At 45.1% G+C, this 22,210-nt stretch overlaps 1 protein-coding gene across 17 annotated transcripts in view; it reads left to right on the forward strand.

Moving 5' to 3' along the window:
* The window catches only part of TACC2 (transforming acidic coiled-coil containing protein 2), a 232,095-nt gene that overhangs the window by 3,356 nt on the left and 206,529 nt on the right, over positions 1–22,210 (forward strand). For 12 of the 17 annotated variants that reach the window (XM_088842389.1, XM_088842399.1, XM_055424489.2 and 9 more), the window contains exon 2: positions 21,845–21,923. The exons of 1 other annotated variant lie outside the window; for it this stretch is intronic. In XM_088842389.1, coding sequence (XP_088698515.1) covers positions 21,891–21,923 — 33 coding nt within the window. In that variant the 5' untranslated portion in view covers positions 21,845–21,890. Of the gene's footprint in view, positions 1–13,845; positions 13,983–14,007; positions 18,479–18,506; positions 18,672–21,844; positions 21,924–22,210 lie in introns of those variants that run through there. 4 more of the 17 variants (XM_088842391.1, XM_088842395.1, XM_088842390.1 and 1 more) reach the window with 3 other exon arrangements.

Raw genomic sequence — 22,210 nt, forward strand, 5'->3', positions numbered from 1 at the left:
GCTGCACCCTCTGACGGTCGCTGAATAACCCATGACCCTTGTCCTAGGGTTCTTAATTCAGTTGTGTTCAGAAGAGGTGGAGATTCATGTGTTTTTACAATCCTAGCCTGGAAGGCAAGTTTGTGTGTGTGTTTCAATTTTGGGCAATGCCTATGTACAGCAGGGGCAACTCAGGATAGCTGACACTTTGCTGACATTTCATAAATGTTAATGGAGATGTTTAAAATTGACACAGTGGAGTCACTGGTGTGAGTGGGTGCTCTGAGTTTGTGACCTAAAAAGGGGAATTTCTGCTCCACACTCGAGTCAGAGAACAGCTTGGCTGAGCCCAGTGCCAGAAGTGGTGCCAAAGAATTATAAAGAGATTAAACCCAGAAACACAGGCTAATGTTGTCCTAGCAAAAAGGGCTCACTTTCTATAGCCAGGCTGCTTATATCTGTGCGAAGTTCTGGAATGCCTAAAACTGGTTGTAGCTCAGGGTTCCGGGGCATCAAGGAAATGTCCAGACTCTACCAAGGTCCAACTCACCTCTGAATAGTTGCCTTTGGTGCTGATCAAATCCTGAGTTGCAAGATTTAAACCATGAAATATTATTTCTTTCTGCTTGTGCTCCTTTGGTACGAAAAGACTGTGAAGGGTTTAGAGGTGGGTGAAGCTGGAGTGATCATTTCTAAGTAGGACCAGGTTTTTCATTTTGAGGGGACACAATTTTGTAGGTGACTCTATGAATTTAGAAAACATGGCCCTGGGAATTCCCTGATGGTCCATTGTTTACACTGCCAAGGACCTGGGTTCAGTCTCTGGCCAGGGATCTAAGATCACACAAGCTGAGGGCTATAGCCAAGACGAACAAAGAAACAAAAAACAAGAAAAAACAAGGCTCTGTATTCACTTTTGGTCACTCCAAAAGCCATCCCTATGACTACACTTCAGCTGAAACCTAGGTTCAAGTTAGGATCTGATGACGTTATTCTGCATCTCATATTTCATAGCAAACAGATGAGACAACACCTCTTGAATCCTGTCAGTCACAAGATCATCCTCTTATGTGTTCCAGTTCTTTGAAGAACATTTGGTGAGGGTATTGTGTACATCATCTGGCAGAAGCATCACGATTTGACATCTGTTGAGTGTACTTCCCTCTCCCCCAGCACCAGCCCCAGGCTGTCTAAGACTGAGATGCTTTTGCAAATGCCTCATTCCTTGGTGGCCTGGGCCTTCCCAGGTGGTGCTAGTGGTAAAGGAGCCACCTGCCAACGCAGGAAACAGAAGAGACATGGTTTCAATCCCTGAGTCAGGAAGATCCTCTGGAGAAGGGCATGGCAACCCACTCCAGTATTCTTGCCTCGGAAATCCCATGGACAGAGAAGCCTGGGGGCTACAGTCCATGGGATCACAAAGGCTTGGACCTGACTGAAGTGACTTAGTACACAGCACACAGCACTGGTGGCTCACTCAGTAAGAATCTGCCTGCAATGCAGGAGACCACCTGCAGTGTAAGAGACCTGGGTTCAATCCCTGGGTCAGGAATATCTCCTCGAGAAGGAAATGGCTACCCACTCCAGTATTCTTGCCTGGGAAATCCCATGGACAGAGGAACCTGGCAGGCAATAGTCCACGGGGTTGCAAAGAGTCGGACATGACTTAGCAACTGAACAATGACAGCAAATTACTAGCAGGTCACCTTCATGTATGCTTGGAAAGGGATGATCTGATTGCAATCATCACCATGGATGGGGCAAAGATTGACTCAGTTGGGGTTGTTGGAGAACTGGAGTCACACATAAAAGAGGAAGAATTTCTTTCCTTCTCTCACAATCTCCTTCCCTTTCTTCACTTTTTATTGTGCTTTCCAAGCATGCACAAAGGTAAGGAGAATATTATAAGAATCCTCATATACCAATTACTAGTTTCAATGATTATCTACAGCTGGACAATCTTATTTCATTGATAACTCTACTTACCATTAATTTCTGTCCCAACTATGATATTGTTTTCAAGCAAATCATTCCATCACTTAATCAGTAATATTAAGGTACGTACCTCTAAAAGATGAGGACTCCTTTTAATATGTGTATAATGATAACATTATCATACCTAAAAATAAACAATAATTCTTTAATATTAAAAATCCTGCTGGTATTCAAATATCACTGGTTGTCTCATTTTTTTAAGGCAGTTTATTTCAATCAGGGCTCAAATGAGAACCACAAATTTCCTTGGGTTGATATGTCTCTTAAGGTCCTTTTCTATTTCACACCCCCCTTCCACCCAAGTTTCCATAACTCTCCTATATCCTCCATTATATATGTCCTCCAGAAACGTCCTGTCTTTCACCATTATAGTTACCTTTTTGGTCCTGTTTGTAAGACTTATTTTTAAGTACTTGTCTACTACTTCCACCTCTAGGACATCTGTGTGTCTGCTTTTATTGATCATTCGCCCTCTTGATTTCTGTTTTCTGTTCTCTTTTCCTGCTTCCTCACATATCCAGCAGTCTGTTATTATGTATTGAGTATCACAGTATCTGTAGGTACTAGATTCTATTCTCTTTCTTTAAATAATATTGTATTTTCCTCTACAGGCAGTTAAGTTACTGGGGGATTACCTTGATCATGTGGTGGCTTAGTTTTAGACCTTGTTAAGGTAGGTCTGTTTTGATTTAGCCCTTATTCCTAGGGGATAATGTTTAGTCCTGAAATTCAGTCTTTATTCATATGGTGTAGTTCTTCCAGGGTTTTAATGAGAAGTGCAAAGCATTAACCAAGCCCCTCCAGTTCCATGGGGGGGCTTCCCTAATGGCTTAGACAGTATAGAATCTGCTGGCAATGCAGGAGACTCAGGTTCGACCCCTGGGTCATGAAGAAACCCTGGAGAAGGAAATGGCTACCCACTCTAGTATTCTTGCCTGGAGAATTCCATGGACAGAGGAGTCTGGCAGGCTACAGTCCATGGGGTCGAGAAGAGTTGAACATAGCTGAGTGACTAATACTTTCATTACACTTCTAATTACGGGACTTTGAACTGCAAACCACCCTCTCAACACTGGGCAGTTGCTAAAACCACCTCTCAGATCTTTTAGCTTCTAGCTGTTGCTTTTTCTTGAGCTCTTTGGAGCTTATCCTGAGGTTGTGCATTCTAGGAATTGGTCAGCGACTTGAGGGGAATCTGTGTACAGATTTTGGGGTTCCCCCTCTGTGACTCTTTCCCTAAAGAGCTTCCCCCTTCAATTCTATCCTCTCTGACAGACTCAAACTCTGCTTCTTTAACTTAGCAACAGTGAGATTTTCTGCTTGAGTTTTGGTCCCCATTTATCAAATAGTAAAACTATTAGATTTCAAAGATAAAAGATAAAATTCTCATGACCTCCAGAGAGAAATATCAAATAACTTATAAAGCCAAAAGAATTAGAGTGCTATCAAATTATTAAAAATCAACACACAAAGCAAAGTAATCATACAATAGCATTTTAAAACCCCTCCAAAACCCAATGAACTAAAGTGTGAATGAAGGAGTTCATCTTCAGTCTACCTGTTCTTCGTATCTCAAGGCTAAAATAAAACAGGTTTCAGCATATAATAACTTAGGAATTCTGCTGCCTGGGGAATTGATTGTTCTGGGTAAGTTTTCCCAGGTATTCAGTGATTCCTTTCAATGTGTACAGATTCGGGTATTTTTCCATTTCAGGAATTTTTTCTTGAATCAAAGTTTTTAAATAGCTGCTGTCCTCTATTGTTTTGTTTTCTTGTTCAAGGACTTCAACAAAAGGGATATTACTCTCTGTCTCCCATTTCCATATTTTCTCTCTGACCTTATTTGCTTCTTTCTTCTTTTAAAAAAATAGTTTTAATTATGGTCAATGCCACAACTAGAACTTATTTATTTTAAAATTTTGTTTATTGTTTTTGGCTGCTCTGGGTTTTCATTGCTGTGCATGGGCTTTCTCTAGTTGTGACGTGGCAGCTGCTCTCTAGATGCAGTGTGGAGGCTCCTCTCTCGTTGCAGAGCACAGGCTCTAGAGCATGGGCTCAGTACTGGAGACTCATGACTTAGTTGTGCCATGGCACGTGAAATCTTCTCGGGCCAAGGATCGAACCGTGCTCCCTGCATCAGCAGGCAGATTCTTAACCACTAGATCACCAGGGAAGTCTTATTTCTTCTTTCTAATGTCATTTCTCATTCTCTTCACCATTTATCTGATTTTCTTCAGTGCCCTTTTTAAACTTTCTTGTTTTGAATCTATTCTTTCTTGGGTGACTTGTGATTTATTAATTTCTGAGGTAATCCAGCCGTTTTCTGTTTCCTTCTTGAGTCCAGTCAACTGTCTTTACATTTCTCCCTGATTTTTGTTCATTGAATTTTTGAGTTTCTGATTTGAAGTTTTACATATGCTCGACAGCATGTTAAAAAGCAGAGACATTACTTTGCCAACAAAGGTCCATCTAGTCAAAGCTATGATTTTTCCAGTAGTCATGTTTGGATGTGAGACTCAGACTATAAAGAAAGCTGAGTGCTGAAGAATTGATGCTTTTGAACTGTGGTGTTGAAGACTCTTAAGAGTTCCTTAGACTGCAAGGAGATTAAACCAGTCCATCCTAAAGGAAATAAGTCCCAAATATCACTGGAAGGACTGATGCTGAAGTTGAAGCTCCAATACTTTGGCCACCTGATGTGAAGAACTGACTTATTGGAAAAGACCCTGATGCTGGGAAAGATTGAAGGTGGGAGGAGAAGGGGACGACAGAGGATGAAATGGTTGGATGGCATCACGGACTTGATGGTCATGAGTTTGAGCAAGCTCCAGGAGTTGGTGATGGACAGGGAAGCCTGGCATGCTGCAGTCCATGGGGTTGCAAAGAGTGGGACACGACTGAGTGACTGAATTGAACTGACATATGCTCAAATGCTTGTTTAAGAACATTTAATTCTGTTTGGTGGTGTTGTTCAGTCACTAAGTTGTGTCCCACTTTTTGTGACCCCATGGACTCCAGCACTCCAGGCTATTCCGTCCTTTACTATCTCCCAGAGTTTGTGCAAATTCTTGTGCACTGAGTCAGTGATGCTATCCAGCCATTTCATTCTCTGCCAGCCTCTTCTCCTTTTGCTTTCTATCATTCCCAGCATCAGGGTCTTTTCCAATGAGTCCGCTCTTCATCAGGTGGCCAAAGGATTGGACCTTCAGCTTCAACATCAGTCCTTCCAATGAATATTCAGAGTTGGTGGACTGACTTACAATTTTCTTCTACTTTCTAGCTGTTTTGAGGGTGGGGGAAAGATTTTCCCCAGGTGATATATTGCTGTCTCCTGATATTTCTTGTTTTGCAATAGCTCTGTATAGATTTGTTGATATTCCTCTTTTGCATTTTTATAATATTGGGATGCTCTCCAGAATTGCTGGGTTAATACTGCCCTGTTCTGTCTGTACAGCTGCCAAGTTTGGTGGCACAGGGTGGGGAAGGTTTTGTGGTTCTCTTTTTTCCTTGTCAGTCTCTAAATTTTCTCTTCCTCCTTCTTTTCCCCATTCAGCACACAGTTGCCATAGAGTGCTTCTCCTGTAGTTTTTGCTTTTTTTCCCCTTCCCCAGAGCACTGAGTTTTATATTATGCCTGTCTTTTTAAATGCCCTCTGTTTTGAGGCCCTGCCCCTTTGAAGTCCAGGCTCTAACTTGCTCACACACCTTTTTTTTTCCTGACTTAGAGTGGTTAATCATTCTGACAATAATTTTAGACCAACTTCATCTTCCTTCTATCTTCACCATTTTTATGGTAGCAAAGGAAAAAAAATCATTCCAAGTCAATCTGAGAAAGGAAATTTTCATTCCATTCAACTTGAGTATTATAATCCATGAGACAGCCTCCCAGAGAGCTCTGAGAACTGCTCTGAAAAGGTAAGAGGAGGCCAATGTATATGTGATTTTGCAGAAGAGGATCCATGCACTCAGGGACACACTTGAGCAGAAGTTTGCTGCTAGCCACAGGAGCAGACATTTCAGTTAACAGTTTTAGTGCTTTTTTAAGTAAGGGAAGATGCAAGAATCCAGGTTCATACAAATTTTCTCCTGAAGGTATCTAACTATCTGAAGGCCTGTGTTGTCAGTTTTCCCAGAGTACAGAGTGCCTCATCCTGATCTTTGCCCTGAATTCCTTCCAAGGTATATTGTATGCAGGTCTGTGACTATAGTGTGTCTGGTAGAACTGAGTAGTGCTTATCTTTTGGAAGCATCTTAATTCCTCCCAAGTTTTGGGAGGCATTTCATGTCTAATTTGTCCCACTGCACTGGGAATTCTCATTCCTATTTCAGGTGATTTTGTTGATAAGCCACTCAATGTGCTGTTGCTGGACTAGTTCTGTTAACAGAAGTCAAAAGCCTCTGGGCCATCTGTCTTATTAGTCTGTTTGGTTTCTTCTTGTTGACTCTTATCTAGAAGTTAGACTATTACCATCGTGGTCTTATAGGGCTATATATTTCATCAATCATTTCAAGTAATCTAATCATTGTTATTTTTATCTGAGGTTCAGTCACACATTTGATAATGCAAGAACCAAAGATCTAGTAAATAGGCAGAATACAGGTAATACACCTGCTGCTGCTGCTGCTAAGTCACTTCAGTCATATCTGACTCTGTGTGACCCCATAGACGGAAGCCCACCAGGCTCCCCCATCCCTGGGATTCTCCAGGCAAGAACACTGGAATGGGTTGCCATTTCCTTCTCCAATGTGTGAAAGTGAAAAGTGAAAGTGAAGTCGCTCAGTCGTGTCCAACCCTTAGCGACCCCACGGACTGCAGCCTACCAGGCTCCTCCATCCATGGGATTTTCCAGGCAAGAGTACTAGAGTGGCTTGCCATTGCCTTCTCCAAGGTAATACACCTAGTAACACTAATAAGGTCCTAAGTAAGTATTTGGGCTTTCCAGATAGTGCTAATGGTAAAGAACCCACCTGCCAATGCAGGAGATATGAGACTCAGGTTCGATCCCTGGGTTGGGAAGATCCCCTGGAGGAAGGCATGGCAACCCACGCCAGTATTCTTGCCTGAAGAATCCCATGGACAAAGGAGCCTGGTGGGCTACAGTTCCTAGGATTCCAGAGTCACACATGACTGTAGCGTCTTAGCACACAGGTGCATGTAGGGAGTTAAGCAAAGAACTTCCGTTAGGAGTGACACAGTATCTTCCCAGGTTATCTGACCTGTCTGTTCTGCACCAATCACTATCTTTAAGGGAAATGAGATATTGACATAAAGTTCACCAAAGATGTCCATGTGTGCAAGGCAAGTGGTGGGTCATCATCACCCCTTACAAGACTGGAGAGAAATATTTTATTCTAAGGAGTTACCCGATTCGTGCCAGAAGGAGAAACATTGGTCTTTATAGTTGAATGGGTCTTTCTGCCGCTGTTGAGGGGAGTCTGTTGAGGTATCATACAGATACATGATGCATCCCGGAGGGGAGGGAGGAAGCGCAAGTGGGCAGAGAAAAGTTCTGTTTAAATTGTTCTTATCTTGCCTTAGGGTGAACATTTTTTGGCTACACCATGTGACATGCAGGATCTTCCCTGACCAGGAATTAGACCTGTGCCCACTGCACTAGGAGTGTAGAATCTTAACCACTAGGCCACCAGCAAAGCCCCTAAAGTGGGAATATTTATTTCATCATTAGGGTACTAGGTCTGTGTACTTTCTACAAAGCTCCGTGCTGGGGTGAGCTTGGGAGCCGAGGAATTGTGCCCTGGGACTGTCTGACTTTTCTCTTTTTATTTACAGTTATTTTGAAAAGTGCTTAAACTTCTCTTTTTTACTAAGGGTCTGGTTTTTGCATATAGTTCCTTTCTCTTTCTCATTGTCTTGTATCCTTTGGGGTGGAAATAGTGGGAGGCAGGTGGTTAGGATGCCTCTGTTGTTTCAGCTGTCCCCAAAGCTAGCTTAAAAACAGGAAAACAGGGGCTGGCTGTAGCTCAGTGGTTCCTTCGACTACAGAGTGATCAAATCACCCAATTACCCTCTCTGAGGCTGGTTCGAGACCAGCAGATGCTCTCCAGTCCTTCAAGAAAAAAACAGGAAAATAGAATTAAGATGTTCTTTTGTTCTTGCTGAAAAGAATAAGACTTAACAAAGTCTTAAAAAATGATAAGACTTAACAAAATCTTATTTATTAGGGCTTTAAAAATTATATAATAGCTATTTTTATCCTTATTTTTTAAAATCAGGTAATTATTTTTCTGGCTGGACCAGTCTTAGCTGTGGCATGTAGGATGTAGTTCCCTGACCAGGGATTGAATCTAGAACCCCTACATTGGAAGCATGGACTCTTAGCCACTGGAACCACCAGAGAAGTCCTCTAATTTTTTAAAGATAAATTTACAAAAAACTTACCGGAAGAACAGAGGTTTTAGAAAGCTATTTTCTATTTTACATAGTGAAAGTGCCTGATGTTAGCCAAAACTCTAAAGCCTACCAATTACATTTGCAAAGTCTTACTCACTGTATCATGTCACTATGTGTTAATCTCCTAGTTGTGTTGACTCTTTGCAATCGCATGGACTGTAACCCACCAGGCTCCTCTGTCCGTGGGATTTCCCAGGCAAGAATACTGCAGTGGGTTTGCCACTCTCTTCTCCAGGGGATCTTCCTAGTCCAGGGACTGAACCTGGATCTGCTGCGTGGCAGGCAGACTCTTTACCATCTGAGAAGGCAAATATCTTCCATTTCTTAGTTTAGCTCTAACTCATGACTCATCTGTGTTAATATCTTTGGCTCTGATGTGACTGGCACCAGTACCACATCTACACTCAAGATCTTTGTCGTGTTGTTTGCATTGAAACAGCCTTCCTAGCCCTCATTCCAGCCTCCTCCCACCCTCCCCTTAGCCTGCAGTTCCCAATTAGGTTGATACCATATTTGATTTCCAAAAATGACAGCACAGTTCAGCTTTTGGATTCAAAGTGATGTCTGAATTTTTGTGGGTTTCAGCAGCTTGTTTTCATAAGAAACAGGTTTTGCTAGTGTCCAGTCCACAGAGAAGGACTGTATGGAAATTGTGAGTAAGGAGAGCCTTATATTTAAATGTATCAGCAAAGATCTGTTTTGACAGAAAAAAAAGAGAGATCCCTTACTGCAAATCAATACTCAGCTTCGTGTTTCCACTTTGGGCTAAGGCTTTATGTGTGGTTTGTAACATGGGATGCTCAGAGCATCGTCCTCAGGGGATTACCGGGCAATGACAGTCTGGTCCAGACCAGGATGTCACTAGTGGCCACCCGTCAAGAAGTTGTTCTCAGAAGCTGTCATCTCACCACCCGAGAGGGATTTGATCTGTCCATTGATCCTCTCTTACGTAGTGTTCTTTGCGATGTTTTCAAGATGGCCAAGCAGAATTGGGTGCAGGCTGGTATGAAGGAATATTAAAAGGATCCCCCCAAACCAGTCAATCCTAAAGGAAATCAACCCTGAATATTCATTGGAAGGACTGATGCTTCTAAAGCTGAAACTCCAATATTTTGGCCACCTGATGCGAAGAACCAACTCATTAGAAAAGACCCTGATGCTGGAAAAGACTGAGGGCAAGAGGAGAAGGGGATGGCAGAGGATGAGAAGGTTGGATGGCATCACCAGCTCAATGGACATGAGTTTGAACAAACTCCAGCAGAAAGTTAAGGACAGGGCAGCCTGGTGCGCTGCAGTTTATGGAGTCATGAAGAGTTGGACATAACTAGCGACCAAACAACAACAATGTAATAAACCATCCCTAAACTTGGTGGTTGACAACAATAACCACTCATTTAGCCTCCGATTCTGTGGATTGGCAATTTTGGCTGGTCTCAGCTATGGTCCCTCACGTGTCTGTGGTCAGCTGTGGGCTGGCTAACTGAGAGCTACCACTCATCAGTCATGAAGACGAGAGAACACGCTGATTGAATGCAGTCTCAGAACAAGGCAGATTTAGACTGGCGCTTGAGTAAAAGTCTGCACCCATGTCTAAGATAATGGTCCATAAAGTCAGTTAGATAGGCCGTGTTGGTCCTCAGGCCTCAGCACTGGCTACTGCCCAGCCCACATCCAAGTTGTAGTCACTACTGTCCAGAGTCCTCAGTTCAGTCTCAAGGAATCATGAGTGGGAATCTGGACTGTGGAGCAATAGAAGTAACTTTCCAGTGAACCAGTATACCTCTCTCCAGACAAGATGCCTCAGGATGCAGTGAGTTCCCCATCACTGCAGGTATTCAAGCAGGGATTCCATGATTATCCCCAGGTTCTAGTTTAGAGGTTCAAAATTTAGAGGGCATCATTACCATGAATACCTGGCCTCTGTCCCCAAAGAACCAGATTCCAGCTCATGAACTAGACCTTTCAAGACCTGTGTCAAATATCCTGGGATTTGAGTGCTAGTGGAGACCCCGGGTCTCCCCATTAAAAAGCTGCATGCTGCTGCTGCTGCTGAGTTGCCTCAGTCGTGTCCAACTCTGTGCAACCCCATAGATGGCAGCCTACCAGGCTCTCCCGTCCCTGGGATTCTCTAGGCAAGAACACTAGAGTGGGTTGCCATTTCCTTCTCCAATGCGTGAAAGTGAAAAGTGAAAGTGAAGTTGCCCAGTCCTGTCCGACTCTTAGCGATCCCATGGACTGCAGCCTACCAGGCTCCTCCAGCCATGGGATTTTCTAGGCAAGAATACTGGAGTGGGTTGCCATTTCCTTCTCCAAAATGATGTTAGACATTCTTATTATTCAAGTTACCCCATTTCAGGGGAAGTTCCACCGCCTCTTTACCTTTTTCTCTGTCTCATACCAAAGCCCAGGTTCATCTCCTCCAGCCCCCATTTCCTTTCTCTGACCTTGTGACCTCTTCTCTGACCTTCCATCTCAAGAACCAAACCTCAAGTACTGTCATTTCACATGGGGAGCAGGGTAAATAGCTCATTTTTCTGGCCTTCAGCTCCTGCCAGTACTTGCATCTACACAGATTAAATCAAGTTGTTCTGCTACAGGAAGACCATTCCTTCTCTGGAGGAATCCTGTGTTGGGCCTGAGAAGGAGCCCAGTCTGGCTCACTGCAGGATGGAGGAGAGCTGGGATGCTCCACCAAGAGTGAGGCTCTTTACACTGGGGCCAGTTACCTAAACTCTCTGGCCTGATGCTCAACATCTGTCAACAAAAGCCTTATGTTAGCTTTCTGTTTCTCCACTCAAGACCAGTGGCCCTCTGCTGGGCAGACAGGTTACAGGATTTTGATATCCTCAATTCTTGGTATGACCAGGTAGGGACTGGGTAGTGGACAAGCCATCCAGGAGCCTTGTCCCCAATCAGGGGCTGTATTTATGTGATCGTAATCTGTGTGTGGGAGAAGGCAATGGCAGCCCACTCCAGTACTCTTGCCTGGAAAATCCCATGGGCAGAGGAGCCTGGTAGGCTGCAGTCCATGGGGTCACGAAATCGGACACGGCTGAGCAACTTCACTTTCACTTTTCACTTTCATGCATTGAAGAAGGAAATGGCAATCCACTCCAGTGTTCTTGCCTGGAGAATCCCAGGGACGGGGGAGCCTGGTGGGCTGCCGTCTATGGGGTCGCACAGAGTCGGACACGACTGAAGCGACTTAGCAGCAGCAGCAATCTGTGTGTGGGGGCTTCCCTGGGGGCTCAGCAGTAAATAATCCACCTGCCAATGCAGGAGATGCAGGTTCCATCCCTGGGTCAGGAAGATCCCCTGGAGAAGGAAATGACAATCCATTCAAGTATCCTTGCTTGGAAAATCCCATGGACAGAGGAGCTGGTGGGCTACAGGCCATGGGGTTGCAAAGAGTCAGACACAACTTAGCTCTAAGCCACCATAAAAGTTAGAACTGCTGATTGAGTGAACTCGCTTTATTTAATTGGACCCATGGTTACTGGGTTTCAGGACAGAAAGTCCGGAACCAGGAGAAAGAAGACTTGGGTTTGATCTCAGCTCTGCCAGCATATCAGAGTCAAGTCAGAAGGCAGAATGTCCCAGTTATTTCAACAGCAAGAATTTAATATAAAGGATTTCTATCTGGGTAAATACAAAGACAGACTCTAAGGGATGGGGAAAGGCAGCCACTGCAGGAAACAGGTGTCACACTTAGGGCTTAGGAAGCACAGAGAAGTAGGGGTTATTATTTAGGGGTGTGGAGGAGGGGCCCCACAGAAGGGGAGGGATTTCCAGTCAGTTGGGGCTGATGTCTGTGAGGCTAGCTCTGTGAGAGCTGGCAAAACTGGACTCCTCTGCTGCCCGGCGAGGCGACTGTGGCTGCTGAGCCTGGGGCGATGTTCCCAGAAGTGGGGAGCAGACAGGGAGTTGTGTGCCTTACTTACACCCCACTCCTCTGGGCTCTGCCTTCCCCTGGCAGAGACTCTCAAGGAGCAGCTGGCAAAGCAGAAGTGGGGCTTTCAGAGTCTCCCAGCATCTGAAGAGCGTGGATTTGGAGCTGAGAAACAAGAACTTAATAACTGGCCGAGCCGCTCACCAGCAGAGTCTTGTGTCTGATCTCCATGGTGTGAGAACAGGTGATTTCTAAGTTCCGTGAGACTCGACTTTTCACATCAAAGTTTCCAGGTGGCTTCAGAGATGGGGGCTTCCCTGATAGCTCAGTTGGTAAAGAGTCCGCCTGCAATGCAGGAGACCCCAGTTTGATTTCTAGGTCGGGAAGATCCGCTGGGGAAGGGATAGGCTACCCGCTCCAGTATTCTTGGGCTTCCCTGCTGGCTCAGCTGGTAAAGAATCCGCCCGCAATGCAGGAGACCTGAGTTCGATCCCTGGGTTGGGAAGATTCCCCTGGGGAAGGGAAAGGCTACCCACTCCAGTATTCTGGCCTGGAGAAGTCCATGGACTGTATAGCCCATGGGGTCACAAAGAGTCAGACGTGACTGAGCAACTTTGAAAATGAAACGAAAAACACCTACAGGAATACAGAGAGGAGAGGAGATGCTGAAAATGTCAGCCAGTGTCACTCAAGAGCCCCATGCAGGTCAAGAGGAAGACAAGAGGCTAAGGGAGGGTACGAAGGAAGATTTGTGATTTCACTCCAACCCCTGGAGCAGCCAGGTCCGCGGTGCTCAGGGAGGGCCTCTGCCAGGGCAGAAAGCAGGCAGTGCCTCTTAATATTAATAAATCCCCTTCCCAGGCTACGGGTGTTTGTTTGTATTAAAACAGGAACATGATAACAGAGCTATAAGTAGCTCCGTGCTCAGCTGTGCAAGGTAGGGACTTAGAGGAACTGAATTCAGCCACCGGAGGAAGACGCTGAGGCTGCTGCCTGCCTGGAGTGAGGGTTGGGGCCATTTGTGGGAACAGCAGCTAGCTGAGGTCACGGGGTTTGCCAAGCAGCCAAAGGAGCTGCTGGGTCAGGTGAATCTGAGCTCGCTGCCAGCGAGCAAGCGTTCCCTCCCAGTCAGGGCCCCCCACATCCTGGGCTGATGCAGGGCTCGAATGGCCGGAGGCCACTGTTCCCAGAGGCAGTGCCACGCTGGAAAGATGGGTCTATCTGATCTTGCTAGGCTGGTCTGGAGACCACTCCAGAGCCTGCAGAGGCCTTGGCAGGGCAGCCGGCCTCTTGGAAGCAAGCCTGGTCTGAGTCCAGTTCTGGTTCCAGCCTGGGTTTGCTGTGAGAGGACAGGCAGATCATTTTCACCCTCTAGCCTCCACTTCCTCGTCTGTGTTGGAGAAGGTGATCTCCAAGGTCAACAATCGAAACAATTCAATGCTGAAGAAGAATCAAAGTGTATGAAGCCTGTAAAATACATACATTTCCCCCCATATACAGAAAGAGAGTTTTTAAACCAGAGAATTAAAAGCCCGCACAGATAACTCAATGAGATTGATGAATCAATACAGCCCAGAAGACTGTTCACAGGACGGTGGGAGTTTGGCTGCCAAACCTGAGTCCAGGTGTTATCACCGATGAAACCAGGCCTGCACGATCTCAACTTCGTTTCTCCAACTCCTTGTGCCTCCCACCCTGTACACAGCAGGTAAAGTGGGGGATCAGCTCAGACAGCACAATTTGGTTTCTGAGCCGTGTCCTCCACCCCCATGCTGCTCCGCACAGCTTAGCTGCCGTGCTGGTTCTCCTGGCTTCATCCCCTCCTCTGTTGGACTTGACTCCAAGTCCCATTTCCCCAGTGATGCTCTTGGCTCCTCTCAGCAATGCTTCTGGCTACCCACCCCTGCTAGGCTGCCCCAGCCATGATTGTTCATCACCAGCCCAAACCTTACCTTCTACCCTGCTCCAGATTAGTGAGGGGAATTCATAAGCTGGGGCCTTCCCAAGAAGCTTCAATGGACAACAGTTGGAAACTCCATGCTCTGCTACAGAAATAAATGAGTGAGCAATAAAGGCAGTTAGTTACCTTTGGACTCTAGGTGAAAATCTTCCAGGGTGACAGTACTACACTGGTCATTGAATACTGGGGTTGGGGCCAAACAGACTTCATCCTTCCTCTTACTCTCTCCTGGACTTCAACTGTTTATCCATACAAAAAGAACATACCTGCCTCATATTAATAGTTTTGCTGTAAGTGCAGGGGAACATAGCACCTCAGTGCTGAGCTCGTAGAAAGAGCTCAGTATTTATTAAATAGATGAGTTACTGAGTGAATGAACCGAAGGTGGCCCTGGTTTGGGACTTCCCTGCTGGTCCAGTGGTTGGGACCCTGTGTTCCCAATGCAGGGGTGTGATCCTTGGTCAGGAAACTAGATCCCTCATGCCCCAACTAAGACCTGACCCAGCCAAATAAATGTCTTTTTAAAACAGGGAAAAAGGCTGTCCTGGTTTATATTTGCAGCTGTGATGATGTGACACCAATCCGTACACCAGTTGAAAAATAAAAATTGTTGCAAACAACTATCTTTCAAAACAAAGTTTATATTTGAATCTACAGGAGACTAGGTGGGTAGAAGAAAGCTTTGTGAATTCATTCTGGCTTGTGGCAAGCTGCCTTGAATCAATTAGAAACCTAAACTGTGGATCATTTTTGAACAAGTGCAGTTTTATTCACCCAAGGACTTAGAATAACTCTAGTTAAATTACCATCGGGCAGCTAGCGATGATCATATAGAGGGACAGAGTTGGAACAACATGTCACTTGCCCTGTAAATATTTCAATGTCAATTGCTTTGGCAGTGTTCTTGGAACCATGTACTTCTTACTGGCCTATGTTATACATAGTCTTCATCAACATCTGTCTCTTAATGCATGAGTCAGTTTAGCTGATATACTGATTTCCAGTTCAGTTCAGTCGCTCAGTCGTGTCCGACTCTTTGCGACCCCATGAACCACAGCACGCTAGGCCTGCCTGTCCATCACCAACTCCCGAAGTTTACCCAAACTCATGTCCATCGAGTCGGTGATGCCATCCAGCCATCTCATCCTCTGTCGTCCCCTTCTCCTCCTGCCCTCAGTCTTTCCCATCATCAGGATCTCTTCAAATGAGTCAGCTCTTCGAATCAGGTGGCTGAAGTATTGGAGTTTCAGCTTCAATATCAGTCTTTCCAATGAACACTCAGGACTGAGCTCCTTTACGATGGACTGGTTGGATCTCTTTGATTTCTAGTTAGTAATACCTGAATTTGTGATTTTTCTGAAGGGATAAAAAAGAAGGCAGCATAAGTTTCATTTTGCTGTGGGGTTTGCCTGTTGGGGGCTCCAAAGAAACCCACTGCCAGTTAATAATAAAATAGCCAACAATTTATCAAGTGCTTAATCTATTGCAAGAGCTTTCTGGAACGTATCTCACCACAGTCACAAGGGACGAATTGTTATGATTCCCATTTTAGAGATGCAAAACTGAGCACAGAGAAGTTAAATAATTTGCCAACATTTATACATCAGGTAGGTGGATTTGGTGTTCCCTGGGCAGTGCTCTGGCCCCAGGGGCTGGTTCATAATCACAACCTTATCCTGCCTCCAAAGGCAGGTTGTCCCAGCGACAGACGACGGAGCTCACATACATGAGCCTTTCGCCATCTGTGGCAGGAAGTGGAGACTGGTCATCTGCTGGAATAAAACAGCACAAAGAGAGGGAAGCTGATCAACTACAAACATGTATAGACTGTGATAAGACTGCTGTTGGGGTCCTGTCGGAGTATTGCCTTGAGAGAAAGGGGTCACGGCTAGGGAATGAAAGTACTCTGGATTCCATGGTGCCCCACCTCTGGGTCCATCCCCTGTGTCTGGGAAATCTATGTTTTTAAGAGGCTGAGCACTGGTTCCTGGGATGGAAGCTGAAAAGTCTGTCTACTTGCCTGGGGGTGGTCAGGACAGCAGCAGTGAGAGAGGTGTCAACGATGATGCTTAGTGTCTGGTAGCCGTGGTCTGGGGCTAGTGGTGGTCACAGCAATGGATGAGGCTGCGGAGTTGACCGAGGGGGTGGTTCCTGGATTTGCCCTGCTGAAGTGTATCCGGCTGAAAATTGAACACTGAACATCCCCCACCTTCCCAGTCTTTACGGGACTCCACCATTTTGGTTGGCCACCCTCTCTCCGTCCTTCACCCCTCTCCTTGGGGTAGAGCCCCCATTCCCTCCGTCTCTTTGTCGGGGTTTTGCTATGTTTGCTCACCTGCTGAAGACTTGCTTGGGACCTTTCTTCATTCCCAATGGGCTCATCTAAGATATTTTGCTTAAAAAGTTTCTCTTCCCTAGAATAATTCTCTTTTGACTTTTTGATGGGAGTGGGGGATGAGGGTAGACCAAAGTTCTTGTTTCTTATCCCTTGAATTCTTAATTTTATGGAACTCTAGTATTAGTAAACCCAAAAGCAATTGTTTGCAAAATTTTCCCCCAGTAGTAGATTTATTTTTTCAAGCAATATCTAATACAGAATCTCAAGATATGAAACACATTCACTTTTTAAAAATTGAGGTGAAATCCACATGACACAAAATTAACCATTTTATTTTATTTTTATGAGATATAGTTGATTCACAATGTTGTGTTAATTTAAGGTGTTCAGCGAAGTGAGTTACCCATTCTTTTTCAGATTCTATTCCCATATAGGTTGTTACAGAATACTGGGTAGAGTTCCCTGTGCTATACAGTAGGTCCTTATTAGTTATCTATTTTGTACACAGTAAGGTATATACATTAATCTGCACAGCATGTGGGATCTTAGTTCCCTGACCAGGGATCGAACCCATGCCCACTTCCCCTGCAATGGAAGTGCAACATCTTATCTACCAGATCTCCATGGAAGTGCCTAACTCTGTTTTATAAAAGTTTCTTAGTATAATTTTTGTTAGATCCCACATATAAGTGACATCATGTATTTGTCTCTGTCTGTCTGGCTTCACTTAGTGTGATAATCTCTAGGTCCATCCATGTTGCTGCAAATGGATTAACCATTTTAAAGTGAGCAATTAAGTAGCATTTGACACATTCACAATGCTGGTATCTGCCTCTCTGGATTTACCTATTCTGGACATTTCATGTCAATAAAATCACATAATATGTGACCTTTTGTGTCTGGCTGCTTTCATTTAACATAGTGCTTTCAAGGTTTGTCCAAGTTACAGCATGTTTCAGAATTCCATTCCTTTTTATGGCTGAGTAATATTCCACTGTAGGGATAGATCTCAACTGGCTTATCCATTGCCTGCTGAAACATACACACTTTGGCTCTGTTTGAACCAGAAGTGGGGCCCTGAGATCCCCCTCCACATCCAACTTTCCCCTCCAAGGAGGTCCTGACACTCCTCTGAGCTTGTTGACACCTGGTCTCCAGGAAACCTTTGATGAAATGCTGATTTGTTTCCCTGGAGGAAACACAGTGGAGACAGAAGTAAGGGTTTTCTGCAGAATGAATGAAAGTCTGCCACTACAAAAAATATATGCATATTATATGTCAAAATTGGCTGCATTCATGCAAATAAGTGGCTGATTGTTAATCACTGGAATCTGGGGGAGGAAGGAGGCTGCCGGCCTCAAGGGGCTTCAGGGGCCCGCCCATCTCCAGCCCCACCCTCGGGCTTCAGCGCCTCCTCCATCTTGGGCGGACAGGTCTGCCTACCCGCAGTTTGGGGCTTTTTACAACTTCACTTGTTGAAACTCAAGCCACGCCTGGGTAAGTACATTCTGCACGCATCACACCATAAACAGGTGCCAGACTGCTGGCGTCATCCTGTTTCCACAAGTTTTCTTTGTCTTTCCACGTTATTTAGGGTGGAATTTTCCCAGGTGCAAACAGGAAGCCCTTGGAGCATTTTCTAGAAGGAAAGGTTTGTCCCCCTCTCTAAACCGTAAGGGCGCGAGGGTGACTCACGGTGCCCCTGCTCCCGGGGCAGGGCAGTCCTGCTCCCCTCGGTGCGGCCAATCAGGTCACAGGGGCCAGTATTGGTTTGGATAAGCCTTTGCTGAAAGGAGCCCAGCTCATGTACAAACGGGGAAAATCCTCCGCGTGAAAGGCCAGCCTCAATGGGCTGGGAAATGCTGATGTCTGTGTATTCACCGCGCGGCTCGCAGGCTCTGCCCAGGTATGGGGTGCAGCTGGTTTGTGTCAGCGTCGTGGGTGGAGACTGTTTGGGCTGCTTGCCCGACGGCTTGAGGTGGGTCAGCGCCTTTGCTTAGACCTCGCCCGCTTCTGAATGGAGGAAGAGAAAGTCCAGTTGCTGACACACAGACCTTCCGTGGGCCTCGGCCTCCAGAGTCAGCAGACTATCCCCGACCGTAAGTAGGTGGCAGAGTGGTACTTGCCCCCCTGGTCTTGGGGAAGCCCAACGCGGGGCAGTTCTACAGGTCACTGGGAGAGACTTCCAGACACAGTCAGGCTTCCTTCCAGGAGGTTTTGAAATTTACACTGAGCCAGAGGCTGTTTTAAAAGCTAGTTTAAAAAGTCTAGTTCATAGATAAGTAATGAGAACCGACTGTATAGCACAGGGAACGCTACACAATCCTCTTGGTGACACGGGAAAGAAATCTAAAAAGGAAGAGATAGATGAATATGTCCAGCTGATTCACTTTGCTGTAGGGTAGAAACTCACACAACATTGTAAAGCAGTTGTACTCCAATAAAAAATTTAAAAAGTGAAAACCTAATTTAGATGTTCTGATTTTTAAGAAAATTGATTGAATTTTATTTGGTGAATGAGTTTGAAAAATTAATGTTGCATCGAATCATGTATAATTCCAGCTGTGTGTGGTTCAACCTGGCAGGTACAAGGAAGTTATTTTAATGGAGAAGGGCACAGTGATTTTTAACACTCACCATTGTTTCCTAACGAGGCATCATTTTGAAAATGAATAGAAAAGATAAACTGAAGTGATTGATTTTAAATAAATGAACATTTTACATTCTATAAGTGAGCATATGCTTCCTTTTTTTGGTCCATCTTATGAACAGCAAATGGCAAAAAAGGATTGAGCAATTGCAACTTTTTGATTCAAGAGTTAGGAGGGAGAGAGTTGATCATTACAGTGATGCTACTCATAATTTTCTCTGTTCAGTTCAGGGCATTTTATTTAATTTTTTGAAAAACTTTTTATGTTGGAGTATAGCCAGTGAACAATGTTGTGATAGTTTCAGGTGGACAGCAGAGGGACTCAGCCATGCATATACATGTATCCATTCTCTTGGGGGCTTTCTAACTGGACTTGTTTAAAAATTTATATTTTATTTTCCTGGTACTGTTAATTACACATAGTATGTGGTAGCTACTCGCTCAATGTTGGGTTGAATGGCTAAGCAAATCGACGGACACGTTTTGTTTTGAGTAAGTCCATTGCTGAAGTTTTCTGAGGAAATGCTATGATGACAGCCATCCTGCCATGGAAGAAATCTTGAATCAGAAGGAAGGGGACTGGGGTCTGTTTCCAGCTTTGGTTTCTCCAGCTGGGTCTTTGGCAAATGCCTGGCCTTCTCTGCAGCCTGTTTTCCCACTGGATTAAATTGGTGAGCTCTAAGGCTCCAGCTCCAAAAGTCTGTAATTTATTTATTTATTGAAGTATAGGTGATTGAAATCAGTGATATGGTGGGGCTTCCCTGGGCAGTCCAGTGATTTGAGACTTGGTGCTTCCAATGTTTGATCACTGGTTGGGGAAGTAGGATCCTGCATGCCACATGGTGCAGCCAAAAATAAAAACAAAATTTTTTAAAAAGACATTTATTTTATTAAAAAAATACAGTGTTGTGTTAGTTACTGCTGCATAGCCAAGTGATTCAGTTACACACACACACATGCACACACACATATATATATATGTTGTTGTTGCTGTTGCTGCTGCTAAGTCACTTTAGTCGTGTCCGACTCTGTGTGACCCCATAGACGGAAGCCCACCAGGCTCCCCCTTCCCTGGGATTCTCCAGGCAAGAACACTGGAGTGGGTTGTCATTTCCTTCTCCAATGTGTGAAAGTAAAAAGTGAAAGTGAAGTCGGTCAGTCATGTCCGACCCTTAGCGACCCCACGGACTGCAGCCTACCAGGCTCCTCCATCCATGGGATTTTCTAGGCAAGAGTACTGGAGTGGCTTGCCATTGCCTTGTTGTTTAGTCGCTAAATTGTGTCTAACTCTTTTGCACCCCATGGACTGTAGCCTGCTAGGCTCTTCTGTCCATGGGATTTCCAAGGCAAGAATATTGGAATGGGTTGCCATTTTCTTCTCCAGGGGATCTTCCCAACCCAGGGATCAAACCCACATCGCCTGCATTGGCAGGCAGATTTTTTACCACTGAGCCACCAGGGAAGCCAATACATACATATACACATTCTCTTTTAGAATATTACTTTCAATTATGGTTTATCATAGGATATTGAATATAGGTCTCTGTGCAATATATCTGTTCTATGTATAAAAGCTTACCTAGTAGTCATATTGCTGCCAATGGCGTTGCTTTATCCTTTTTTATGATTGAGTAGTATTCCATCGTGTATAAAGTACCACATCTTCTTATCCATTCCTCTGTCAGCGGACACTTAGGTTGCTTCCGTGGCTTGGCTATTGTGAATAGTGCTGCTATGAACATAGGGGTGCATGTATTGAAAAGTCTGTAATTTTAAAAGCTTTCTGTAACTTGGTTTCTCCACCTGGAAAAGTGAACAAATAGCCCCATTCCTGCTTCTGTTATGGGGTCTCAGAGCTGGAACTCTGTTGCGTGATGTCAGCAGACATCCTGGGTTTCTCCGTGGGCTGTGTGGGAAGCACCTTCATTACGACGATGATTAATAAGCAGTGTCATCAAGTGAGCCCGATGCAGTGACTCTGGGTGTCCGGGCAGCAAGCCGCCTTACATGATTATTTATTCACTGTCTGGCTGCAACAACCCATTTTCCTCAGCGAGAAAGCCACGCTGCCTTCAGAGAAATATGTGCAGAAGTGAAGCTGATTTGCTGAAACAAGTGTTTAGAGTAAAAAATATCAAAACCACATGTTCCTGAGGAGCAGTGGATTTCACGCCTGCTAATGTTAGACACCCAGCTCTGCTGTCCCCGACGGTGGGACCCCAGCCATGCTCTAGATTTCCAAACCGAACACAATTGGAAACAGAAAACATTCTGACAGCGGCATGCCTCATGCTCTGCTTGGCAAACCAGCCCCTTTTGTCACTCTATTTGTATATATCTGTATATGTGTACATTGGCGTTAAGTCAGAGGCTCTGTAACAAACTCGTCTTTCAGAAGTGTCTGCCAACCGTGGGTGGGAGTTAAACACCAGCCTGTACTGGGAAAGACGGCTGGGTGGCATTTCGCAAAGGAAAACCCTTCAAATACAGCTTTCCATGATGTGACTCTAGAGATAAACACTCCCCATCATCTGGGTTTTAAGTTCGGGGAGATGAGTAGGCGGAAAAAGCCCCAGACCTTCTTCAGTTTTACAGATGTACATACCCTTTCATTTCTTCCAGTCAGCACTAATCAAATCCGGAGGGACGCTGAGCACCCTGAGTCGTCATGGGCAACGAGAACAGCTCCTCAGGCAACCAGGTGGGTGTCACGGGGCTTCCCCTTGACCTGCACGGGGCTCTTGAGTGACACTGGCTGACGTTTTCAGCATCTCCTCTCCTCTCTGTATTCCTGTAGGTGTTTTTCGTTCCATTTTCAGAAGTTTCGTATTAAGTGTATGTTAGTCACTCAGTCAGCTCCATCATGTCGGATTCTTTGCAACCCCATGGACTGTAGCCCCCCCAGGCTCCTCTGTCCATTGGATTCTGTAGGCGAGAATGCTGGAGTGGGTTGCCATTTCCTTCTCCAGGGGATCTTCCCGACCCAAG

This window comes from Moschus berezovskii, chromosome 12 (assembly GCF_049115385.1).
Source record: "Moschus berezovskii isolate FMDL1 chromosome 12, NW_MosBer_1.0, whole genome shotgun sequence".
In the NCBI taxonomy this organism is placed as follows: domain Eukaryota; kingdom Metazoa; phylum Chordata; class Mammalia; order Artiodactyla; family Moschidae; genus Moschus; species Moschus berezovskii.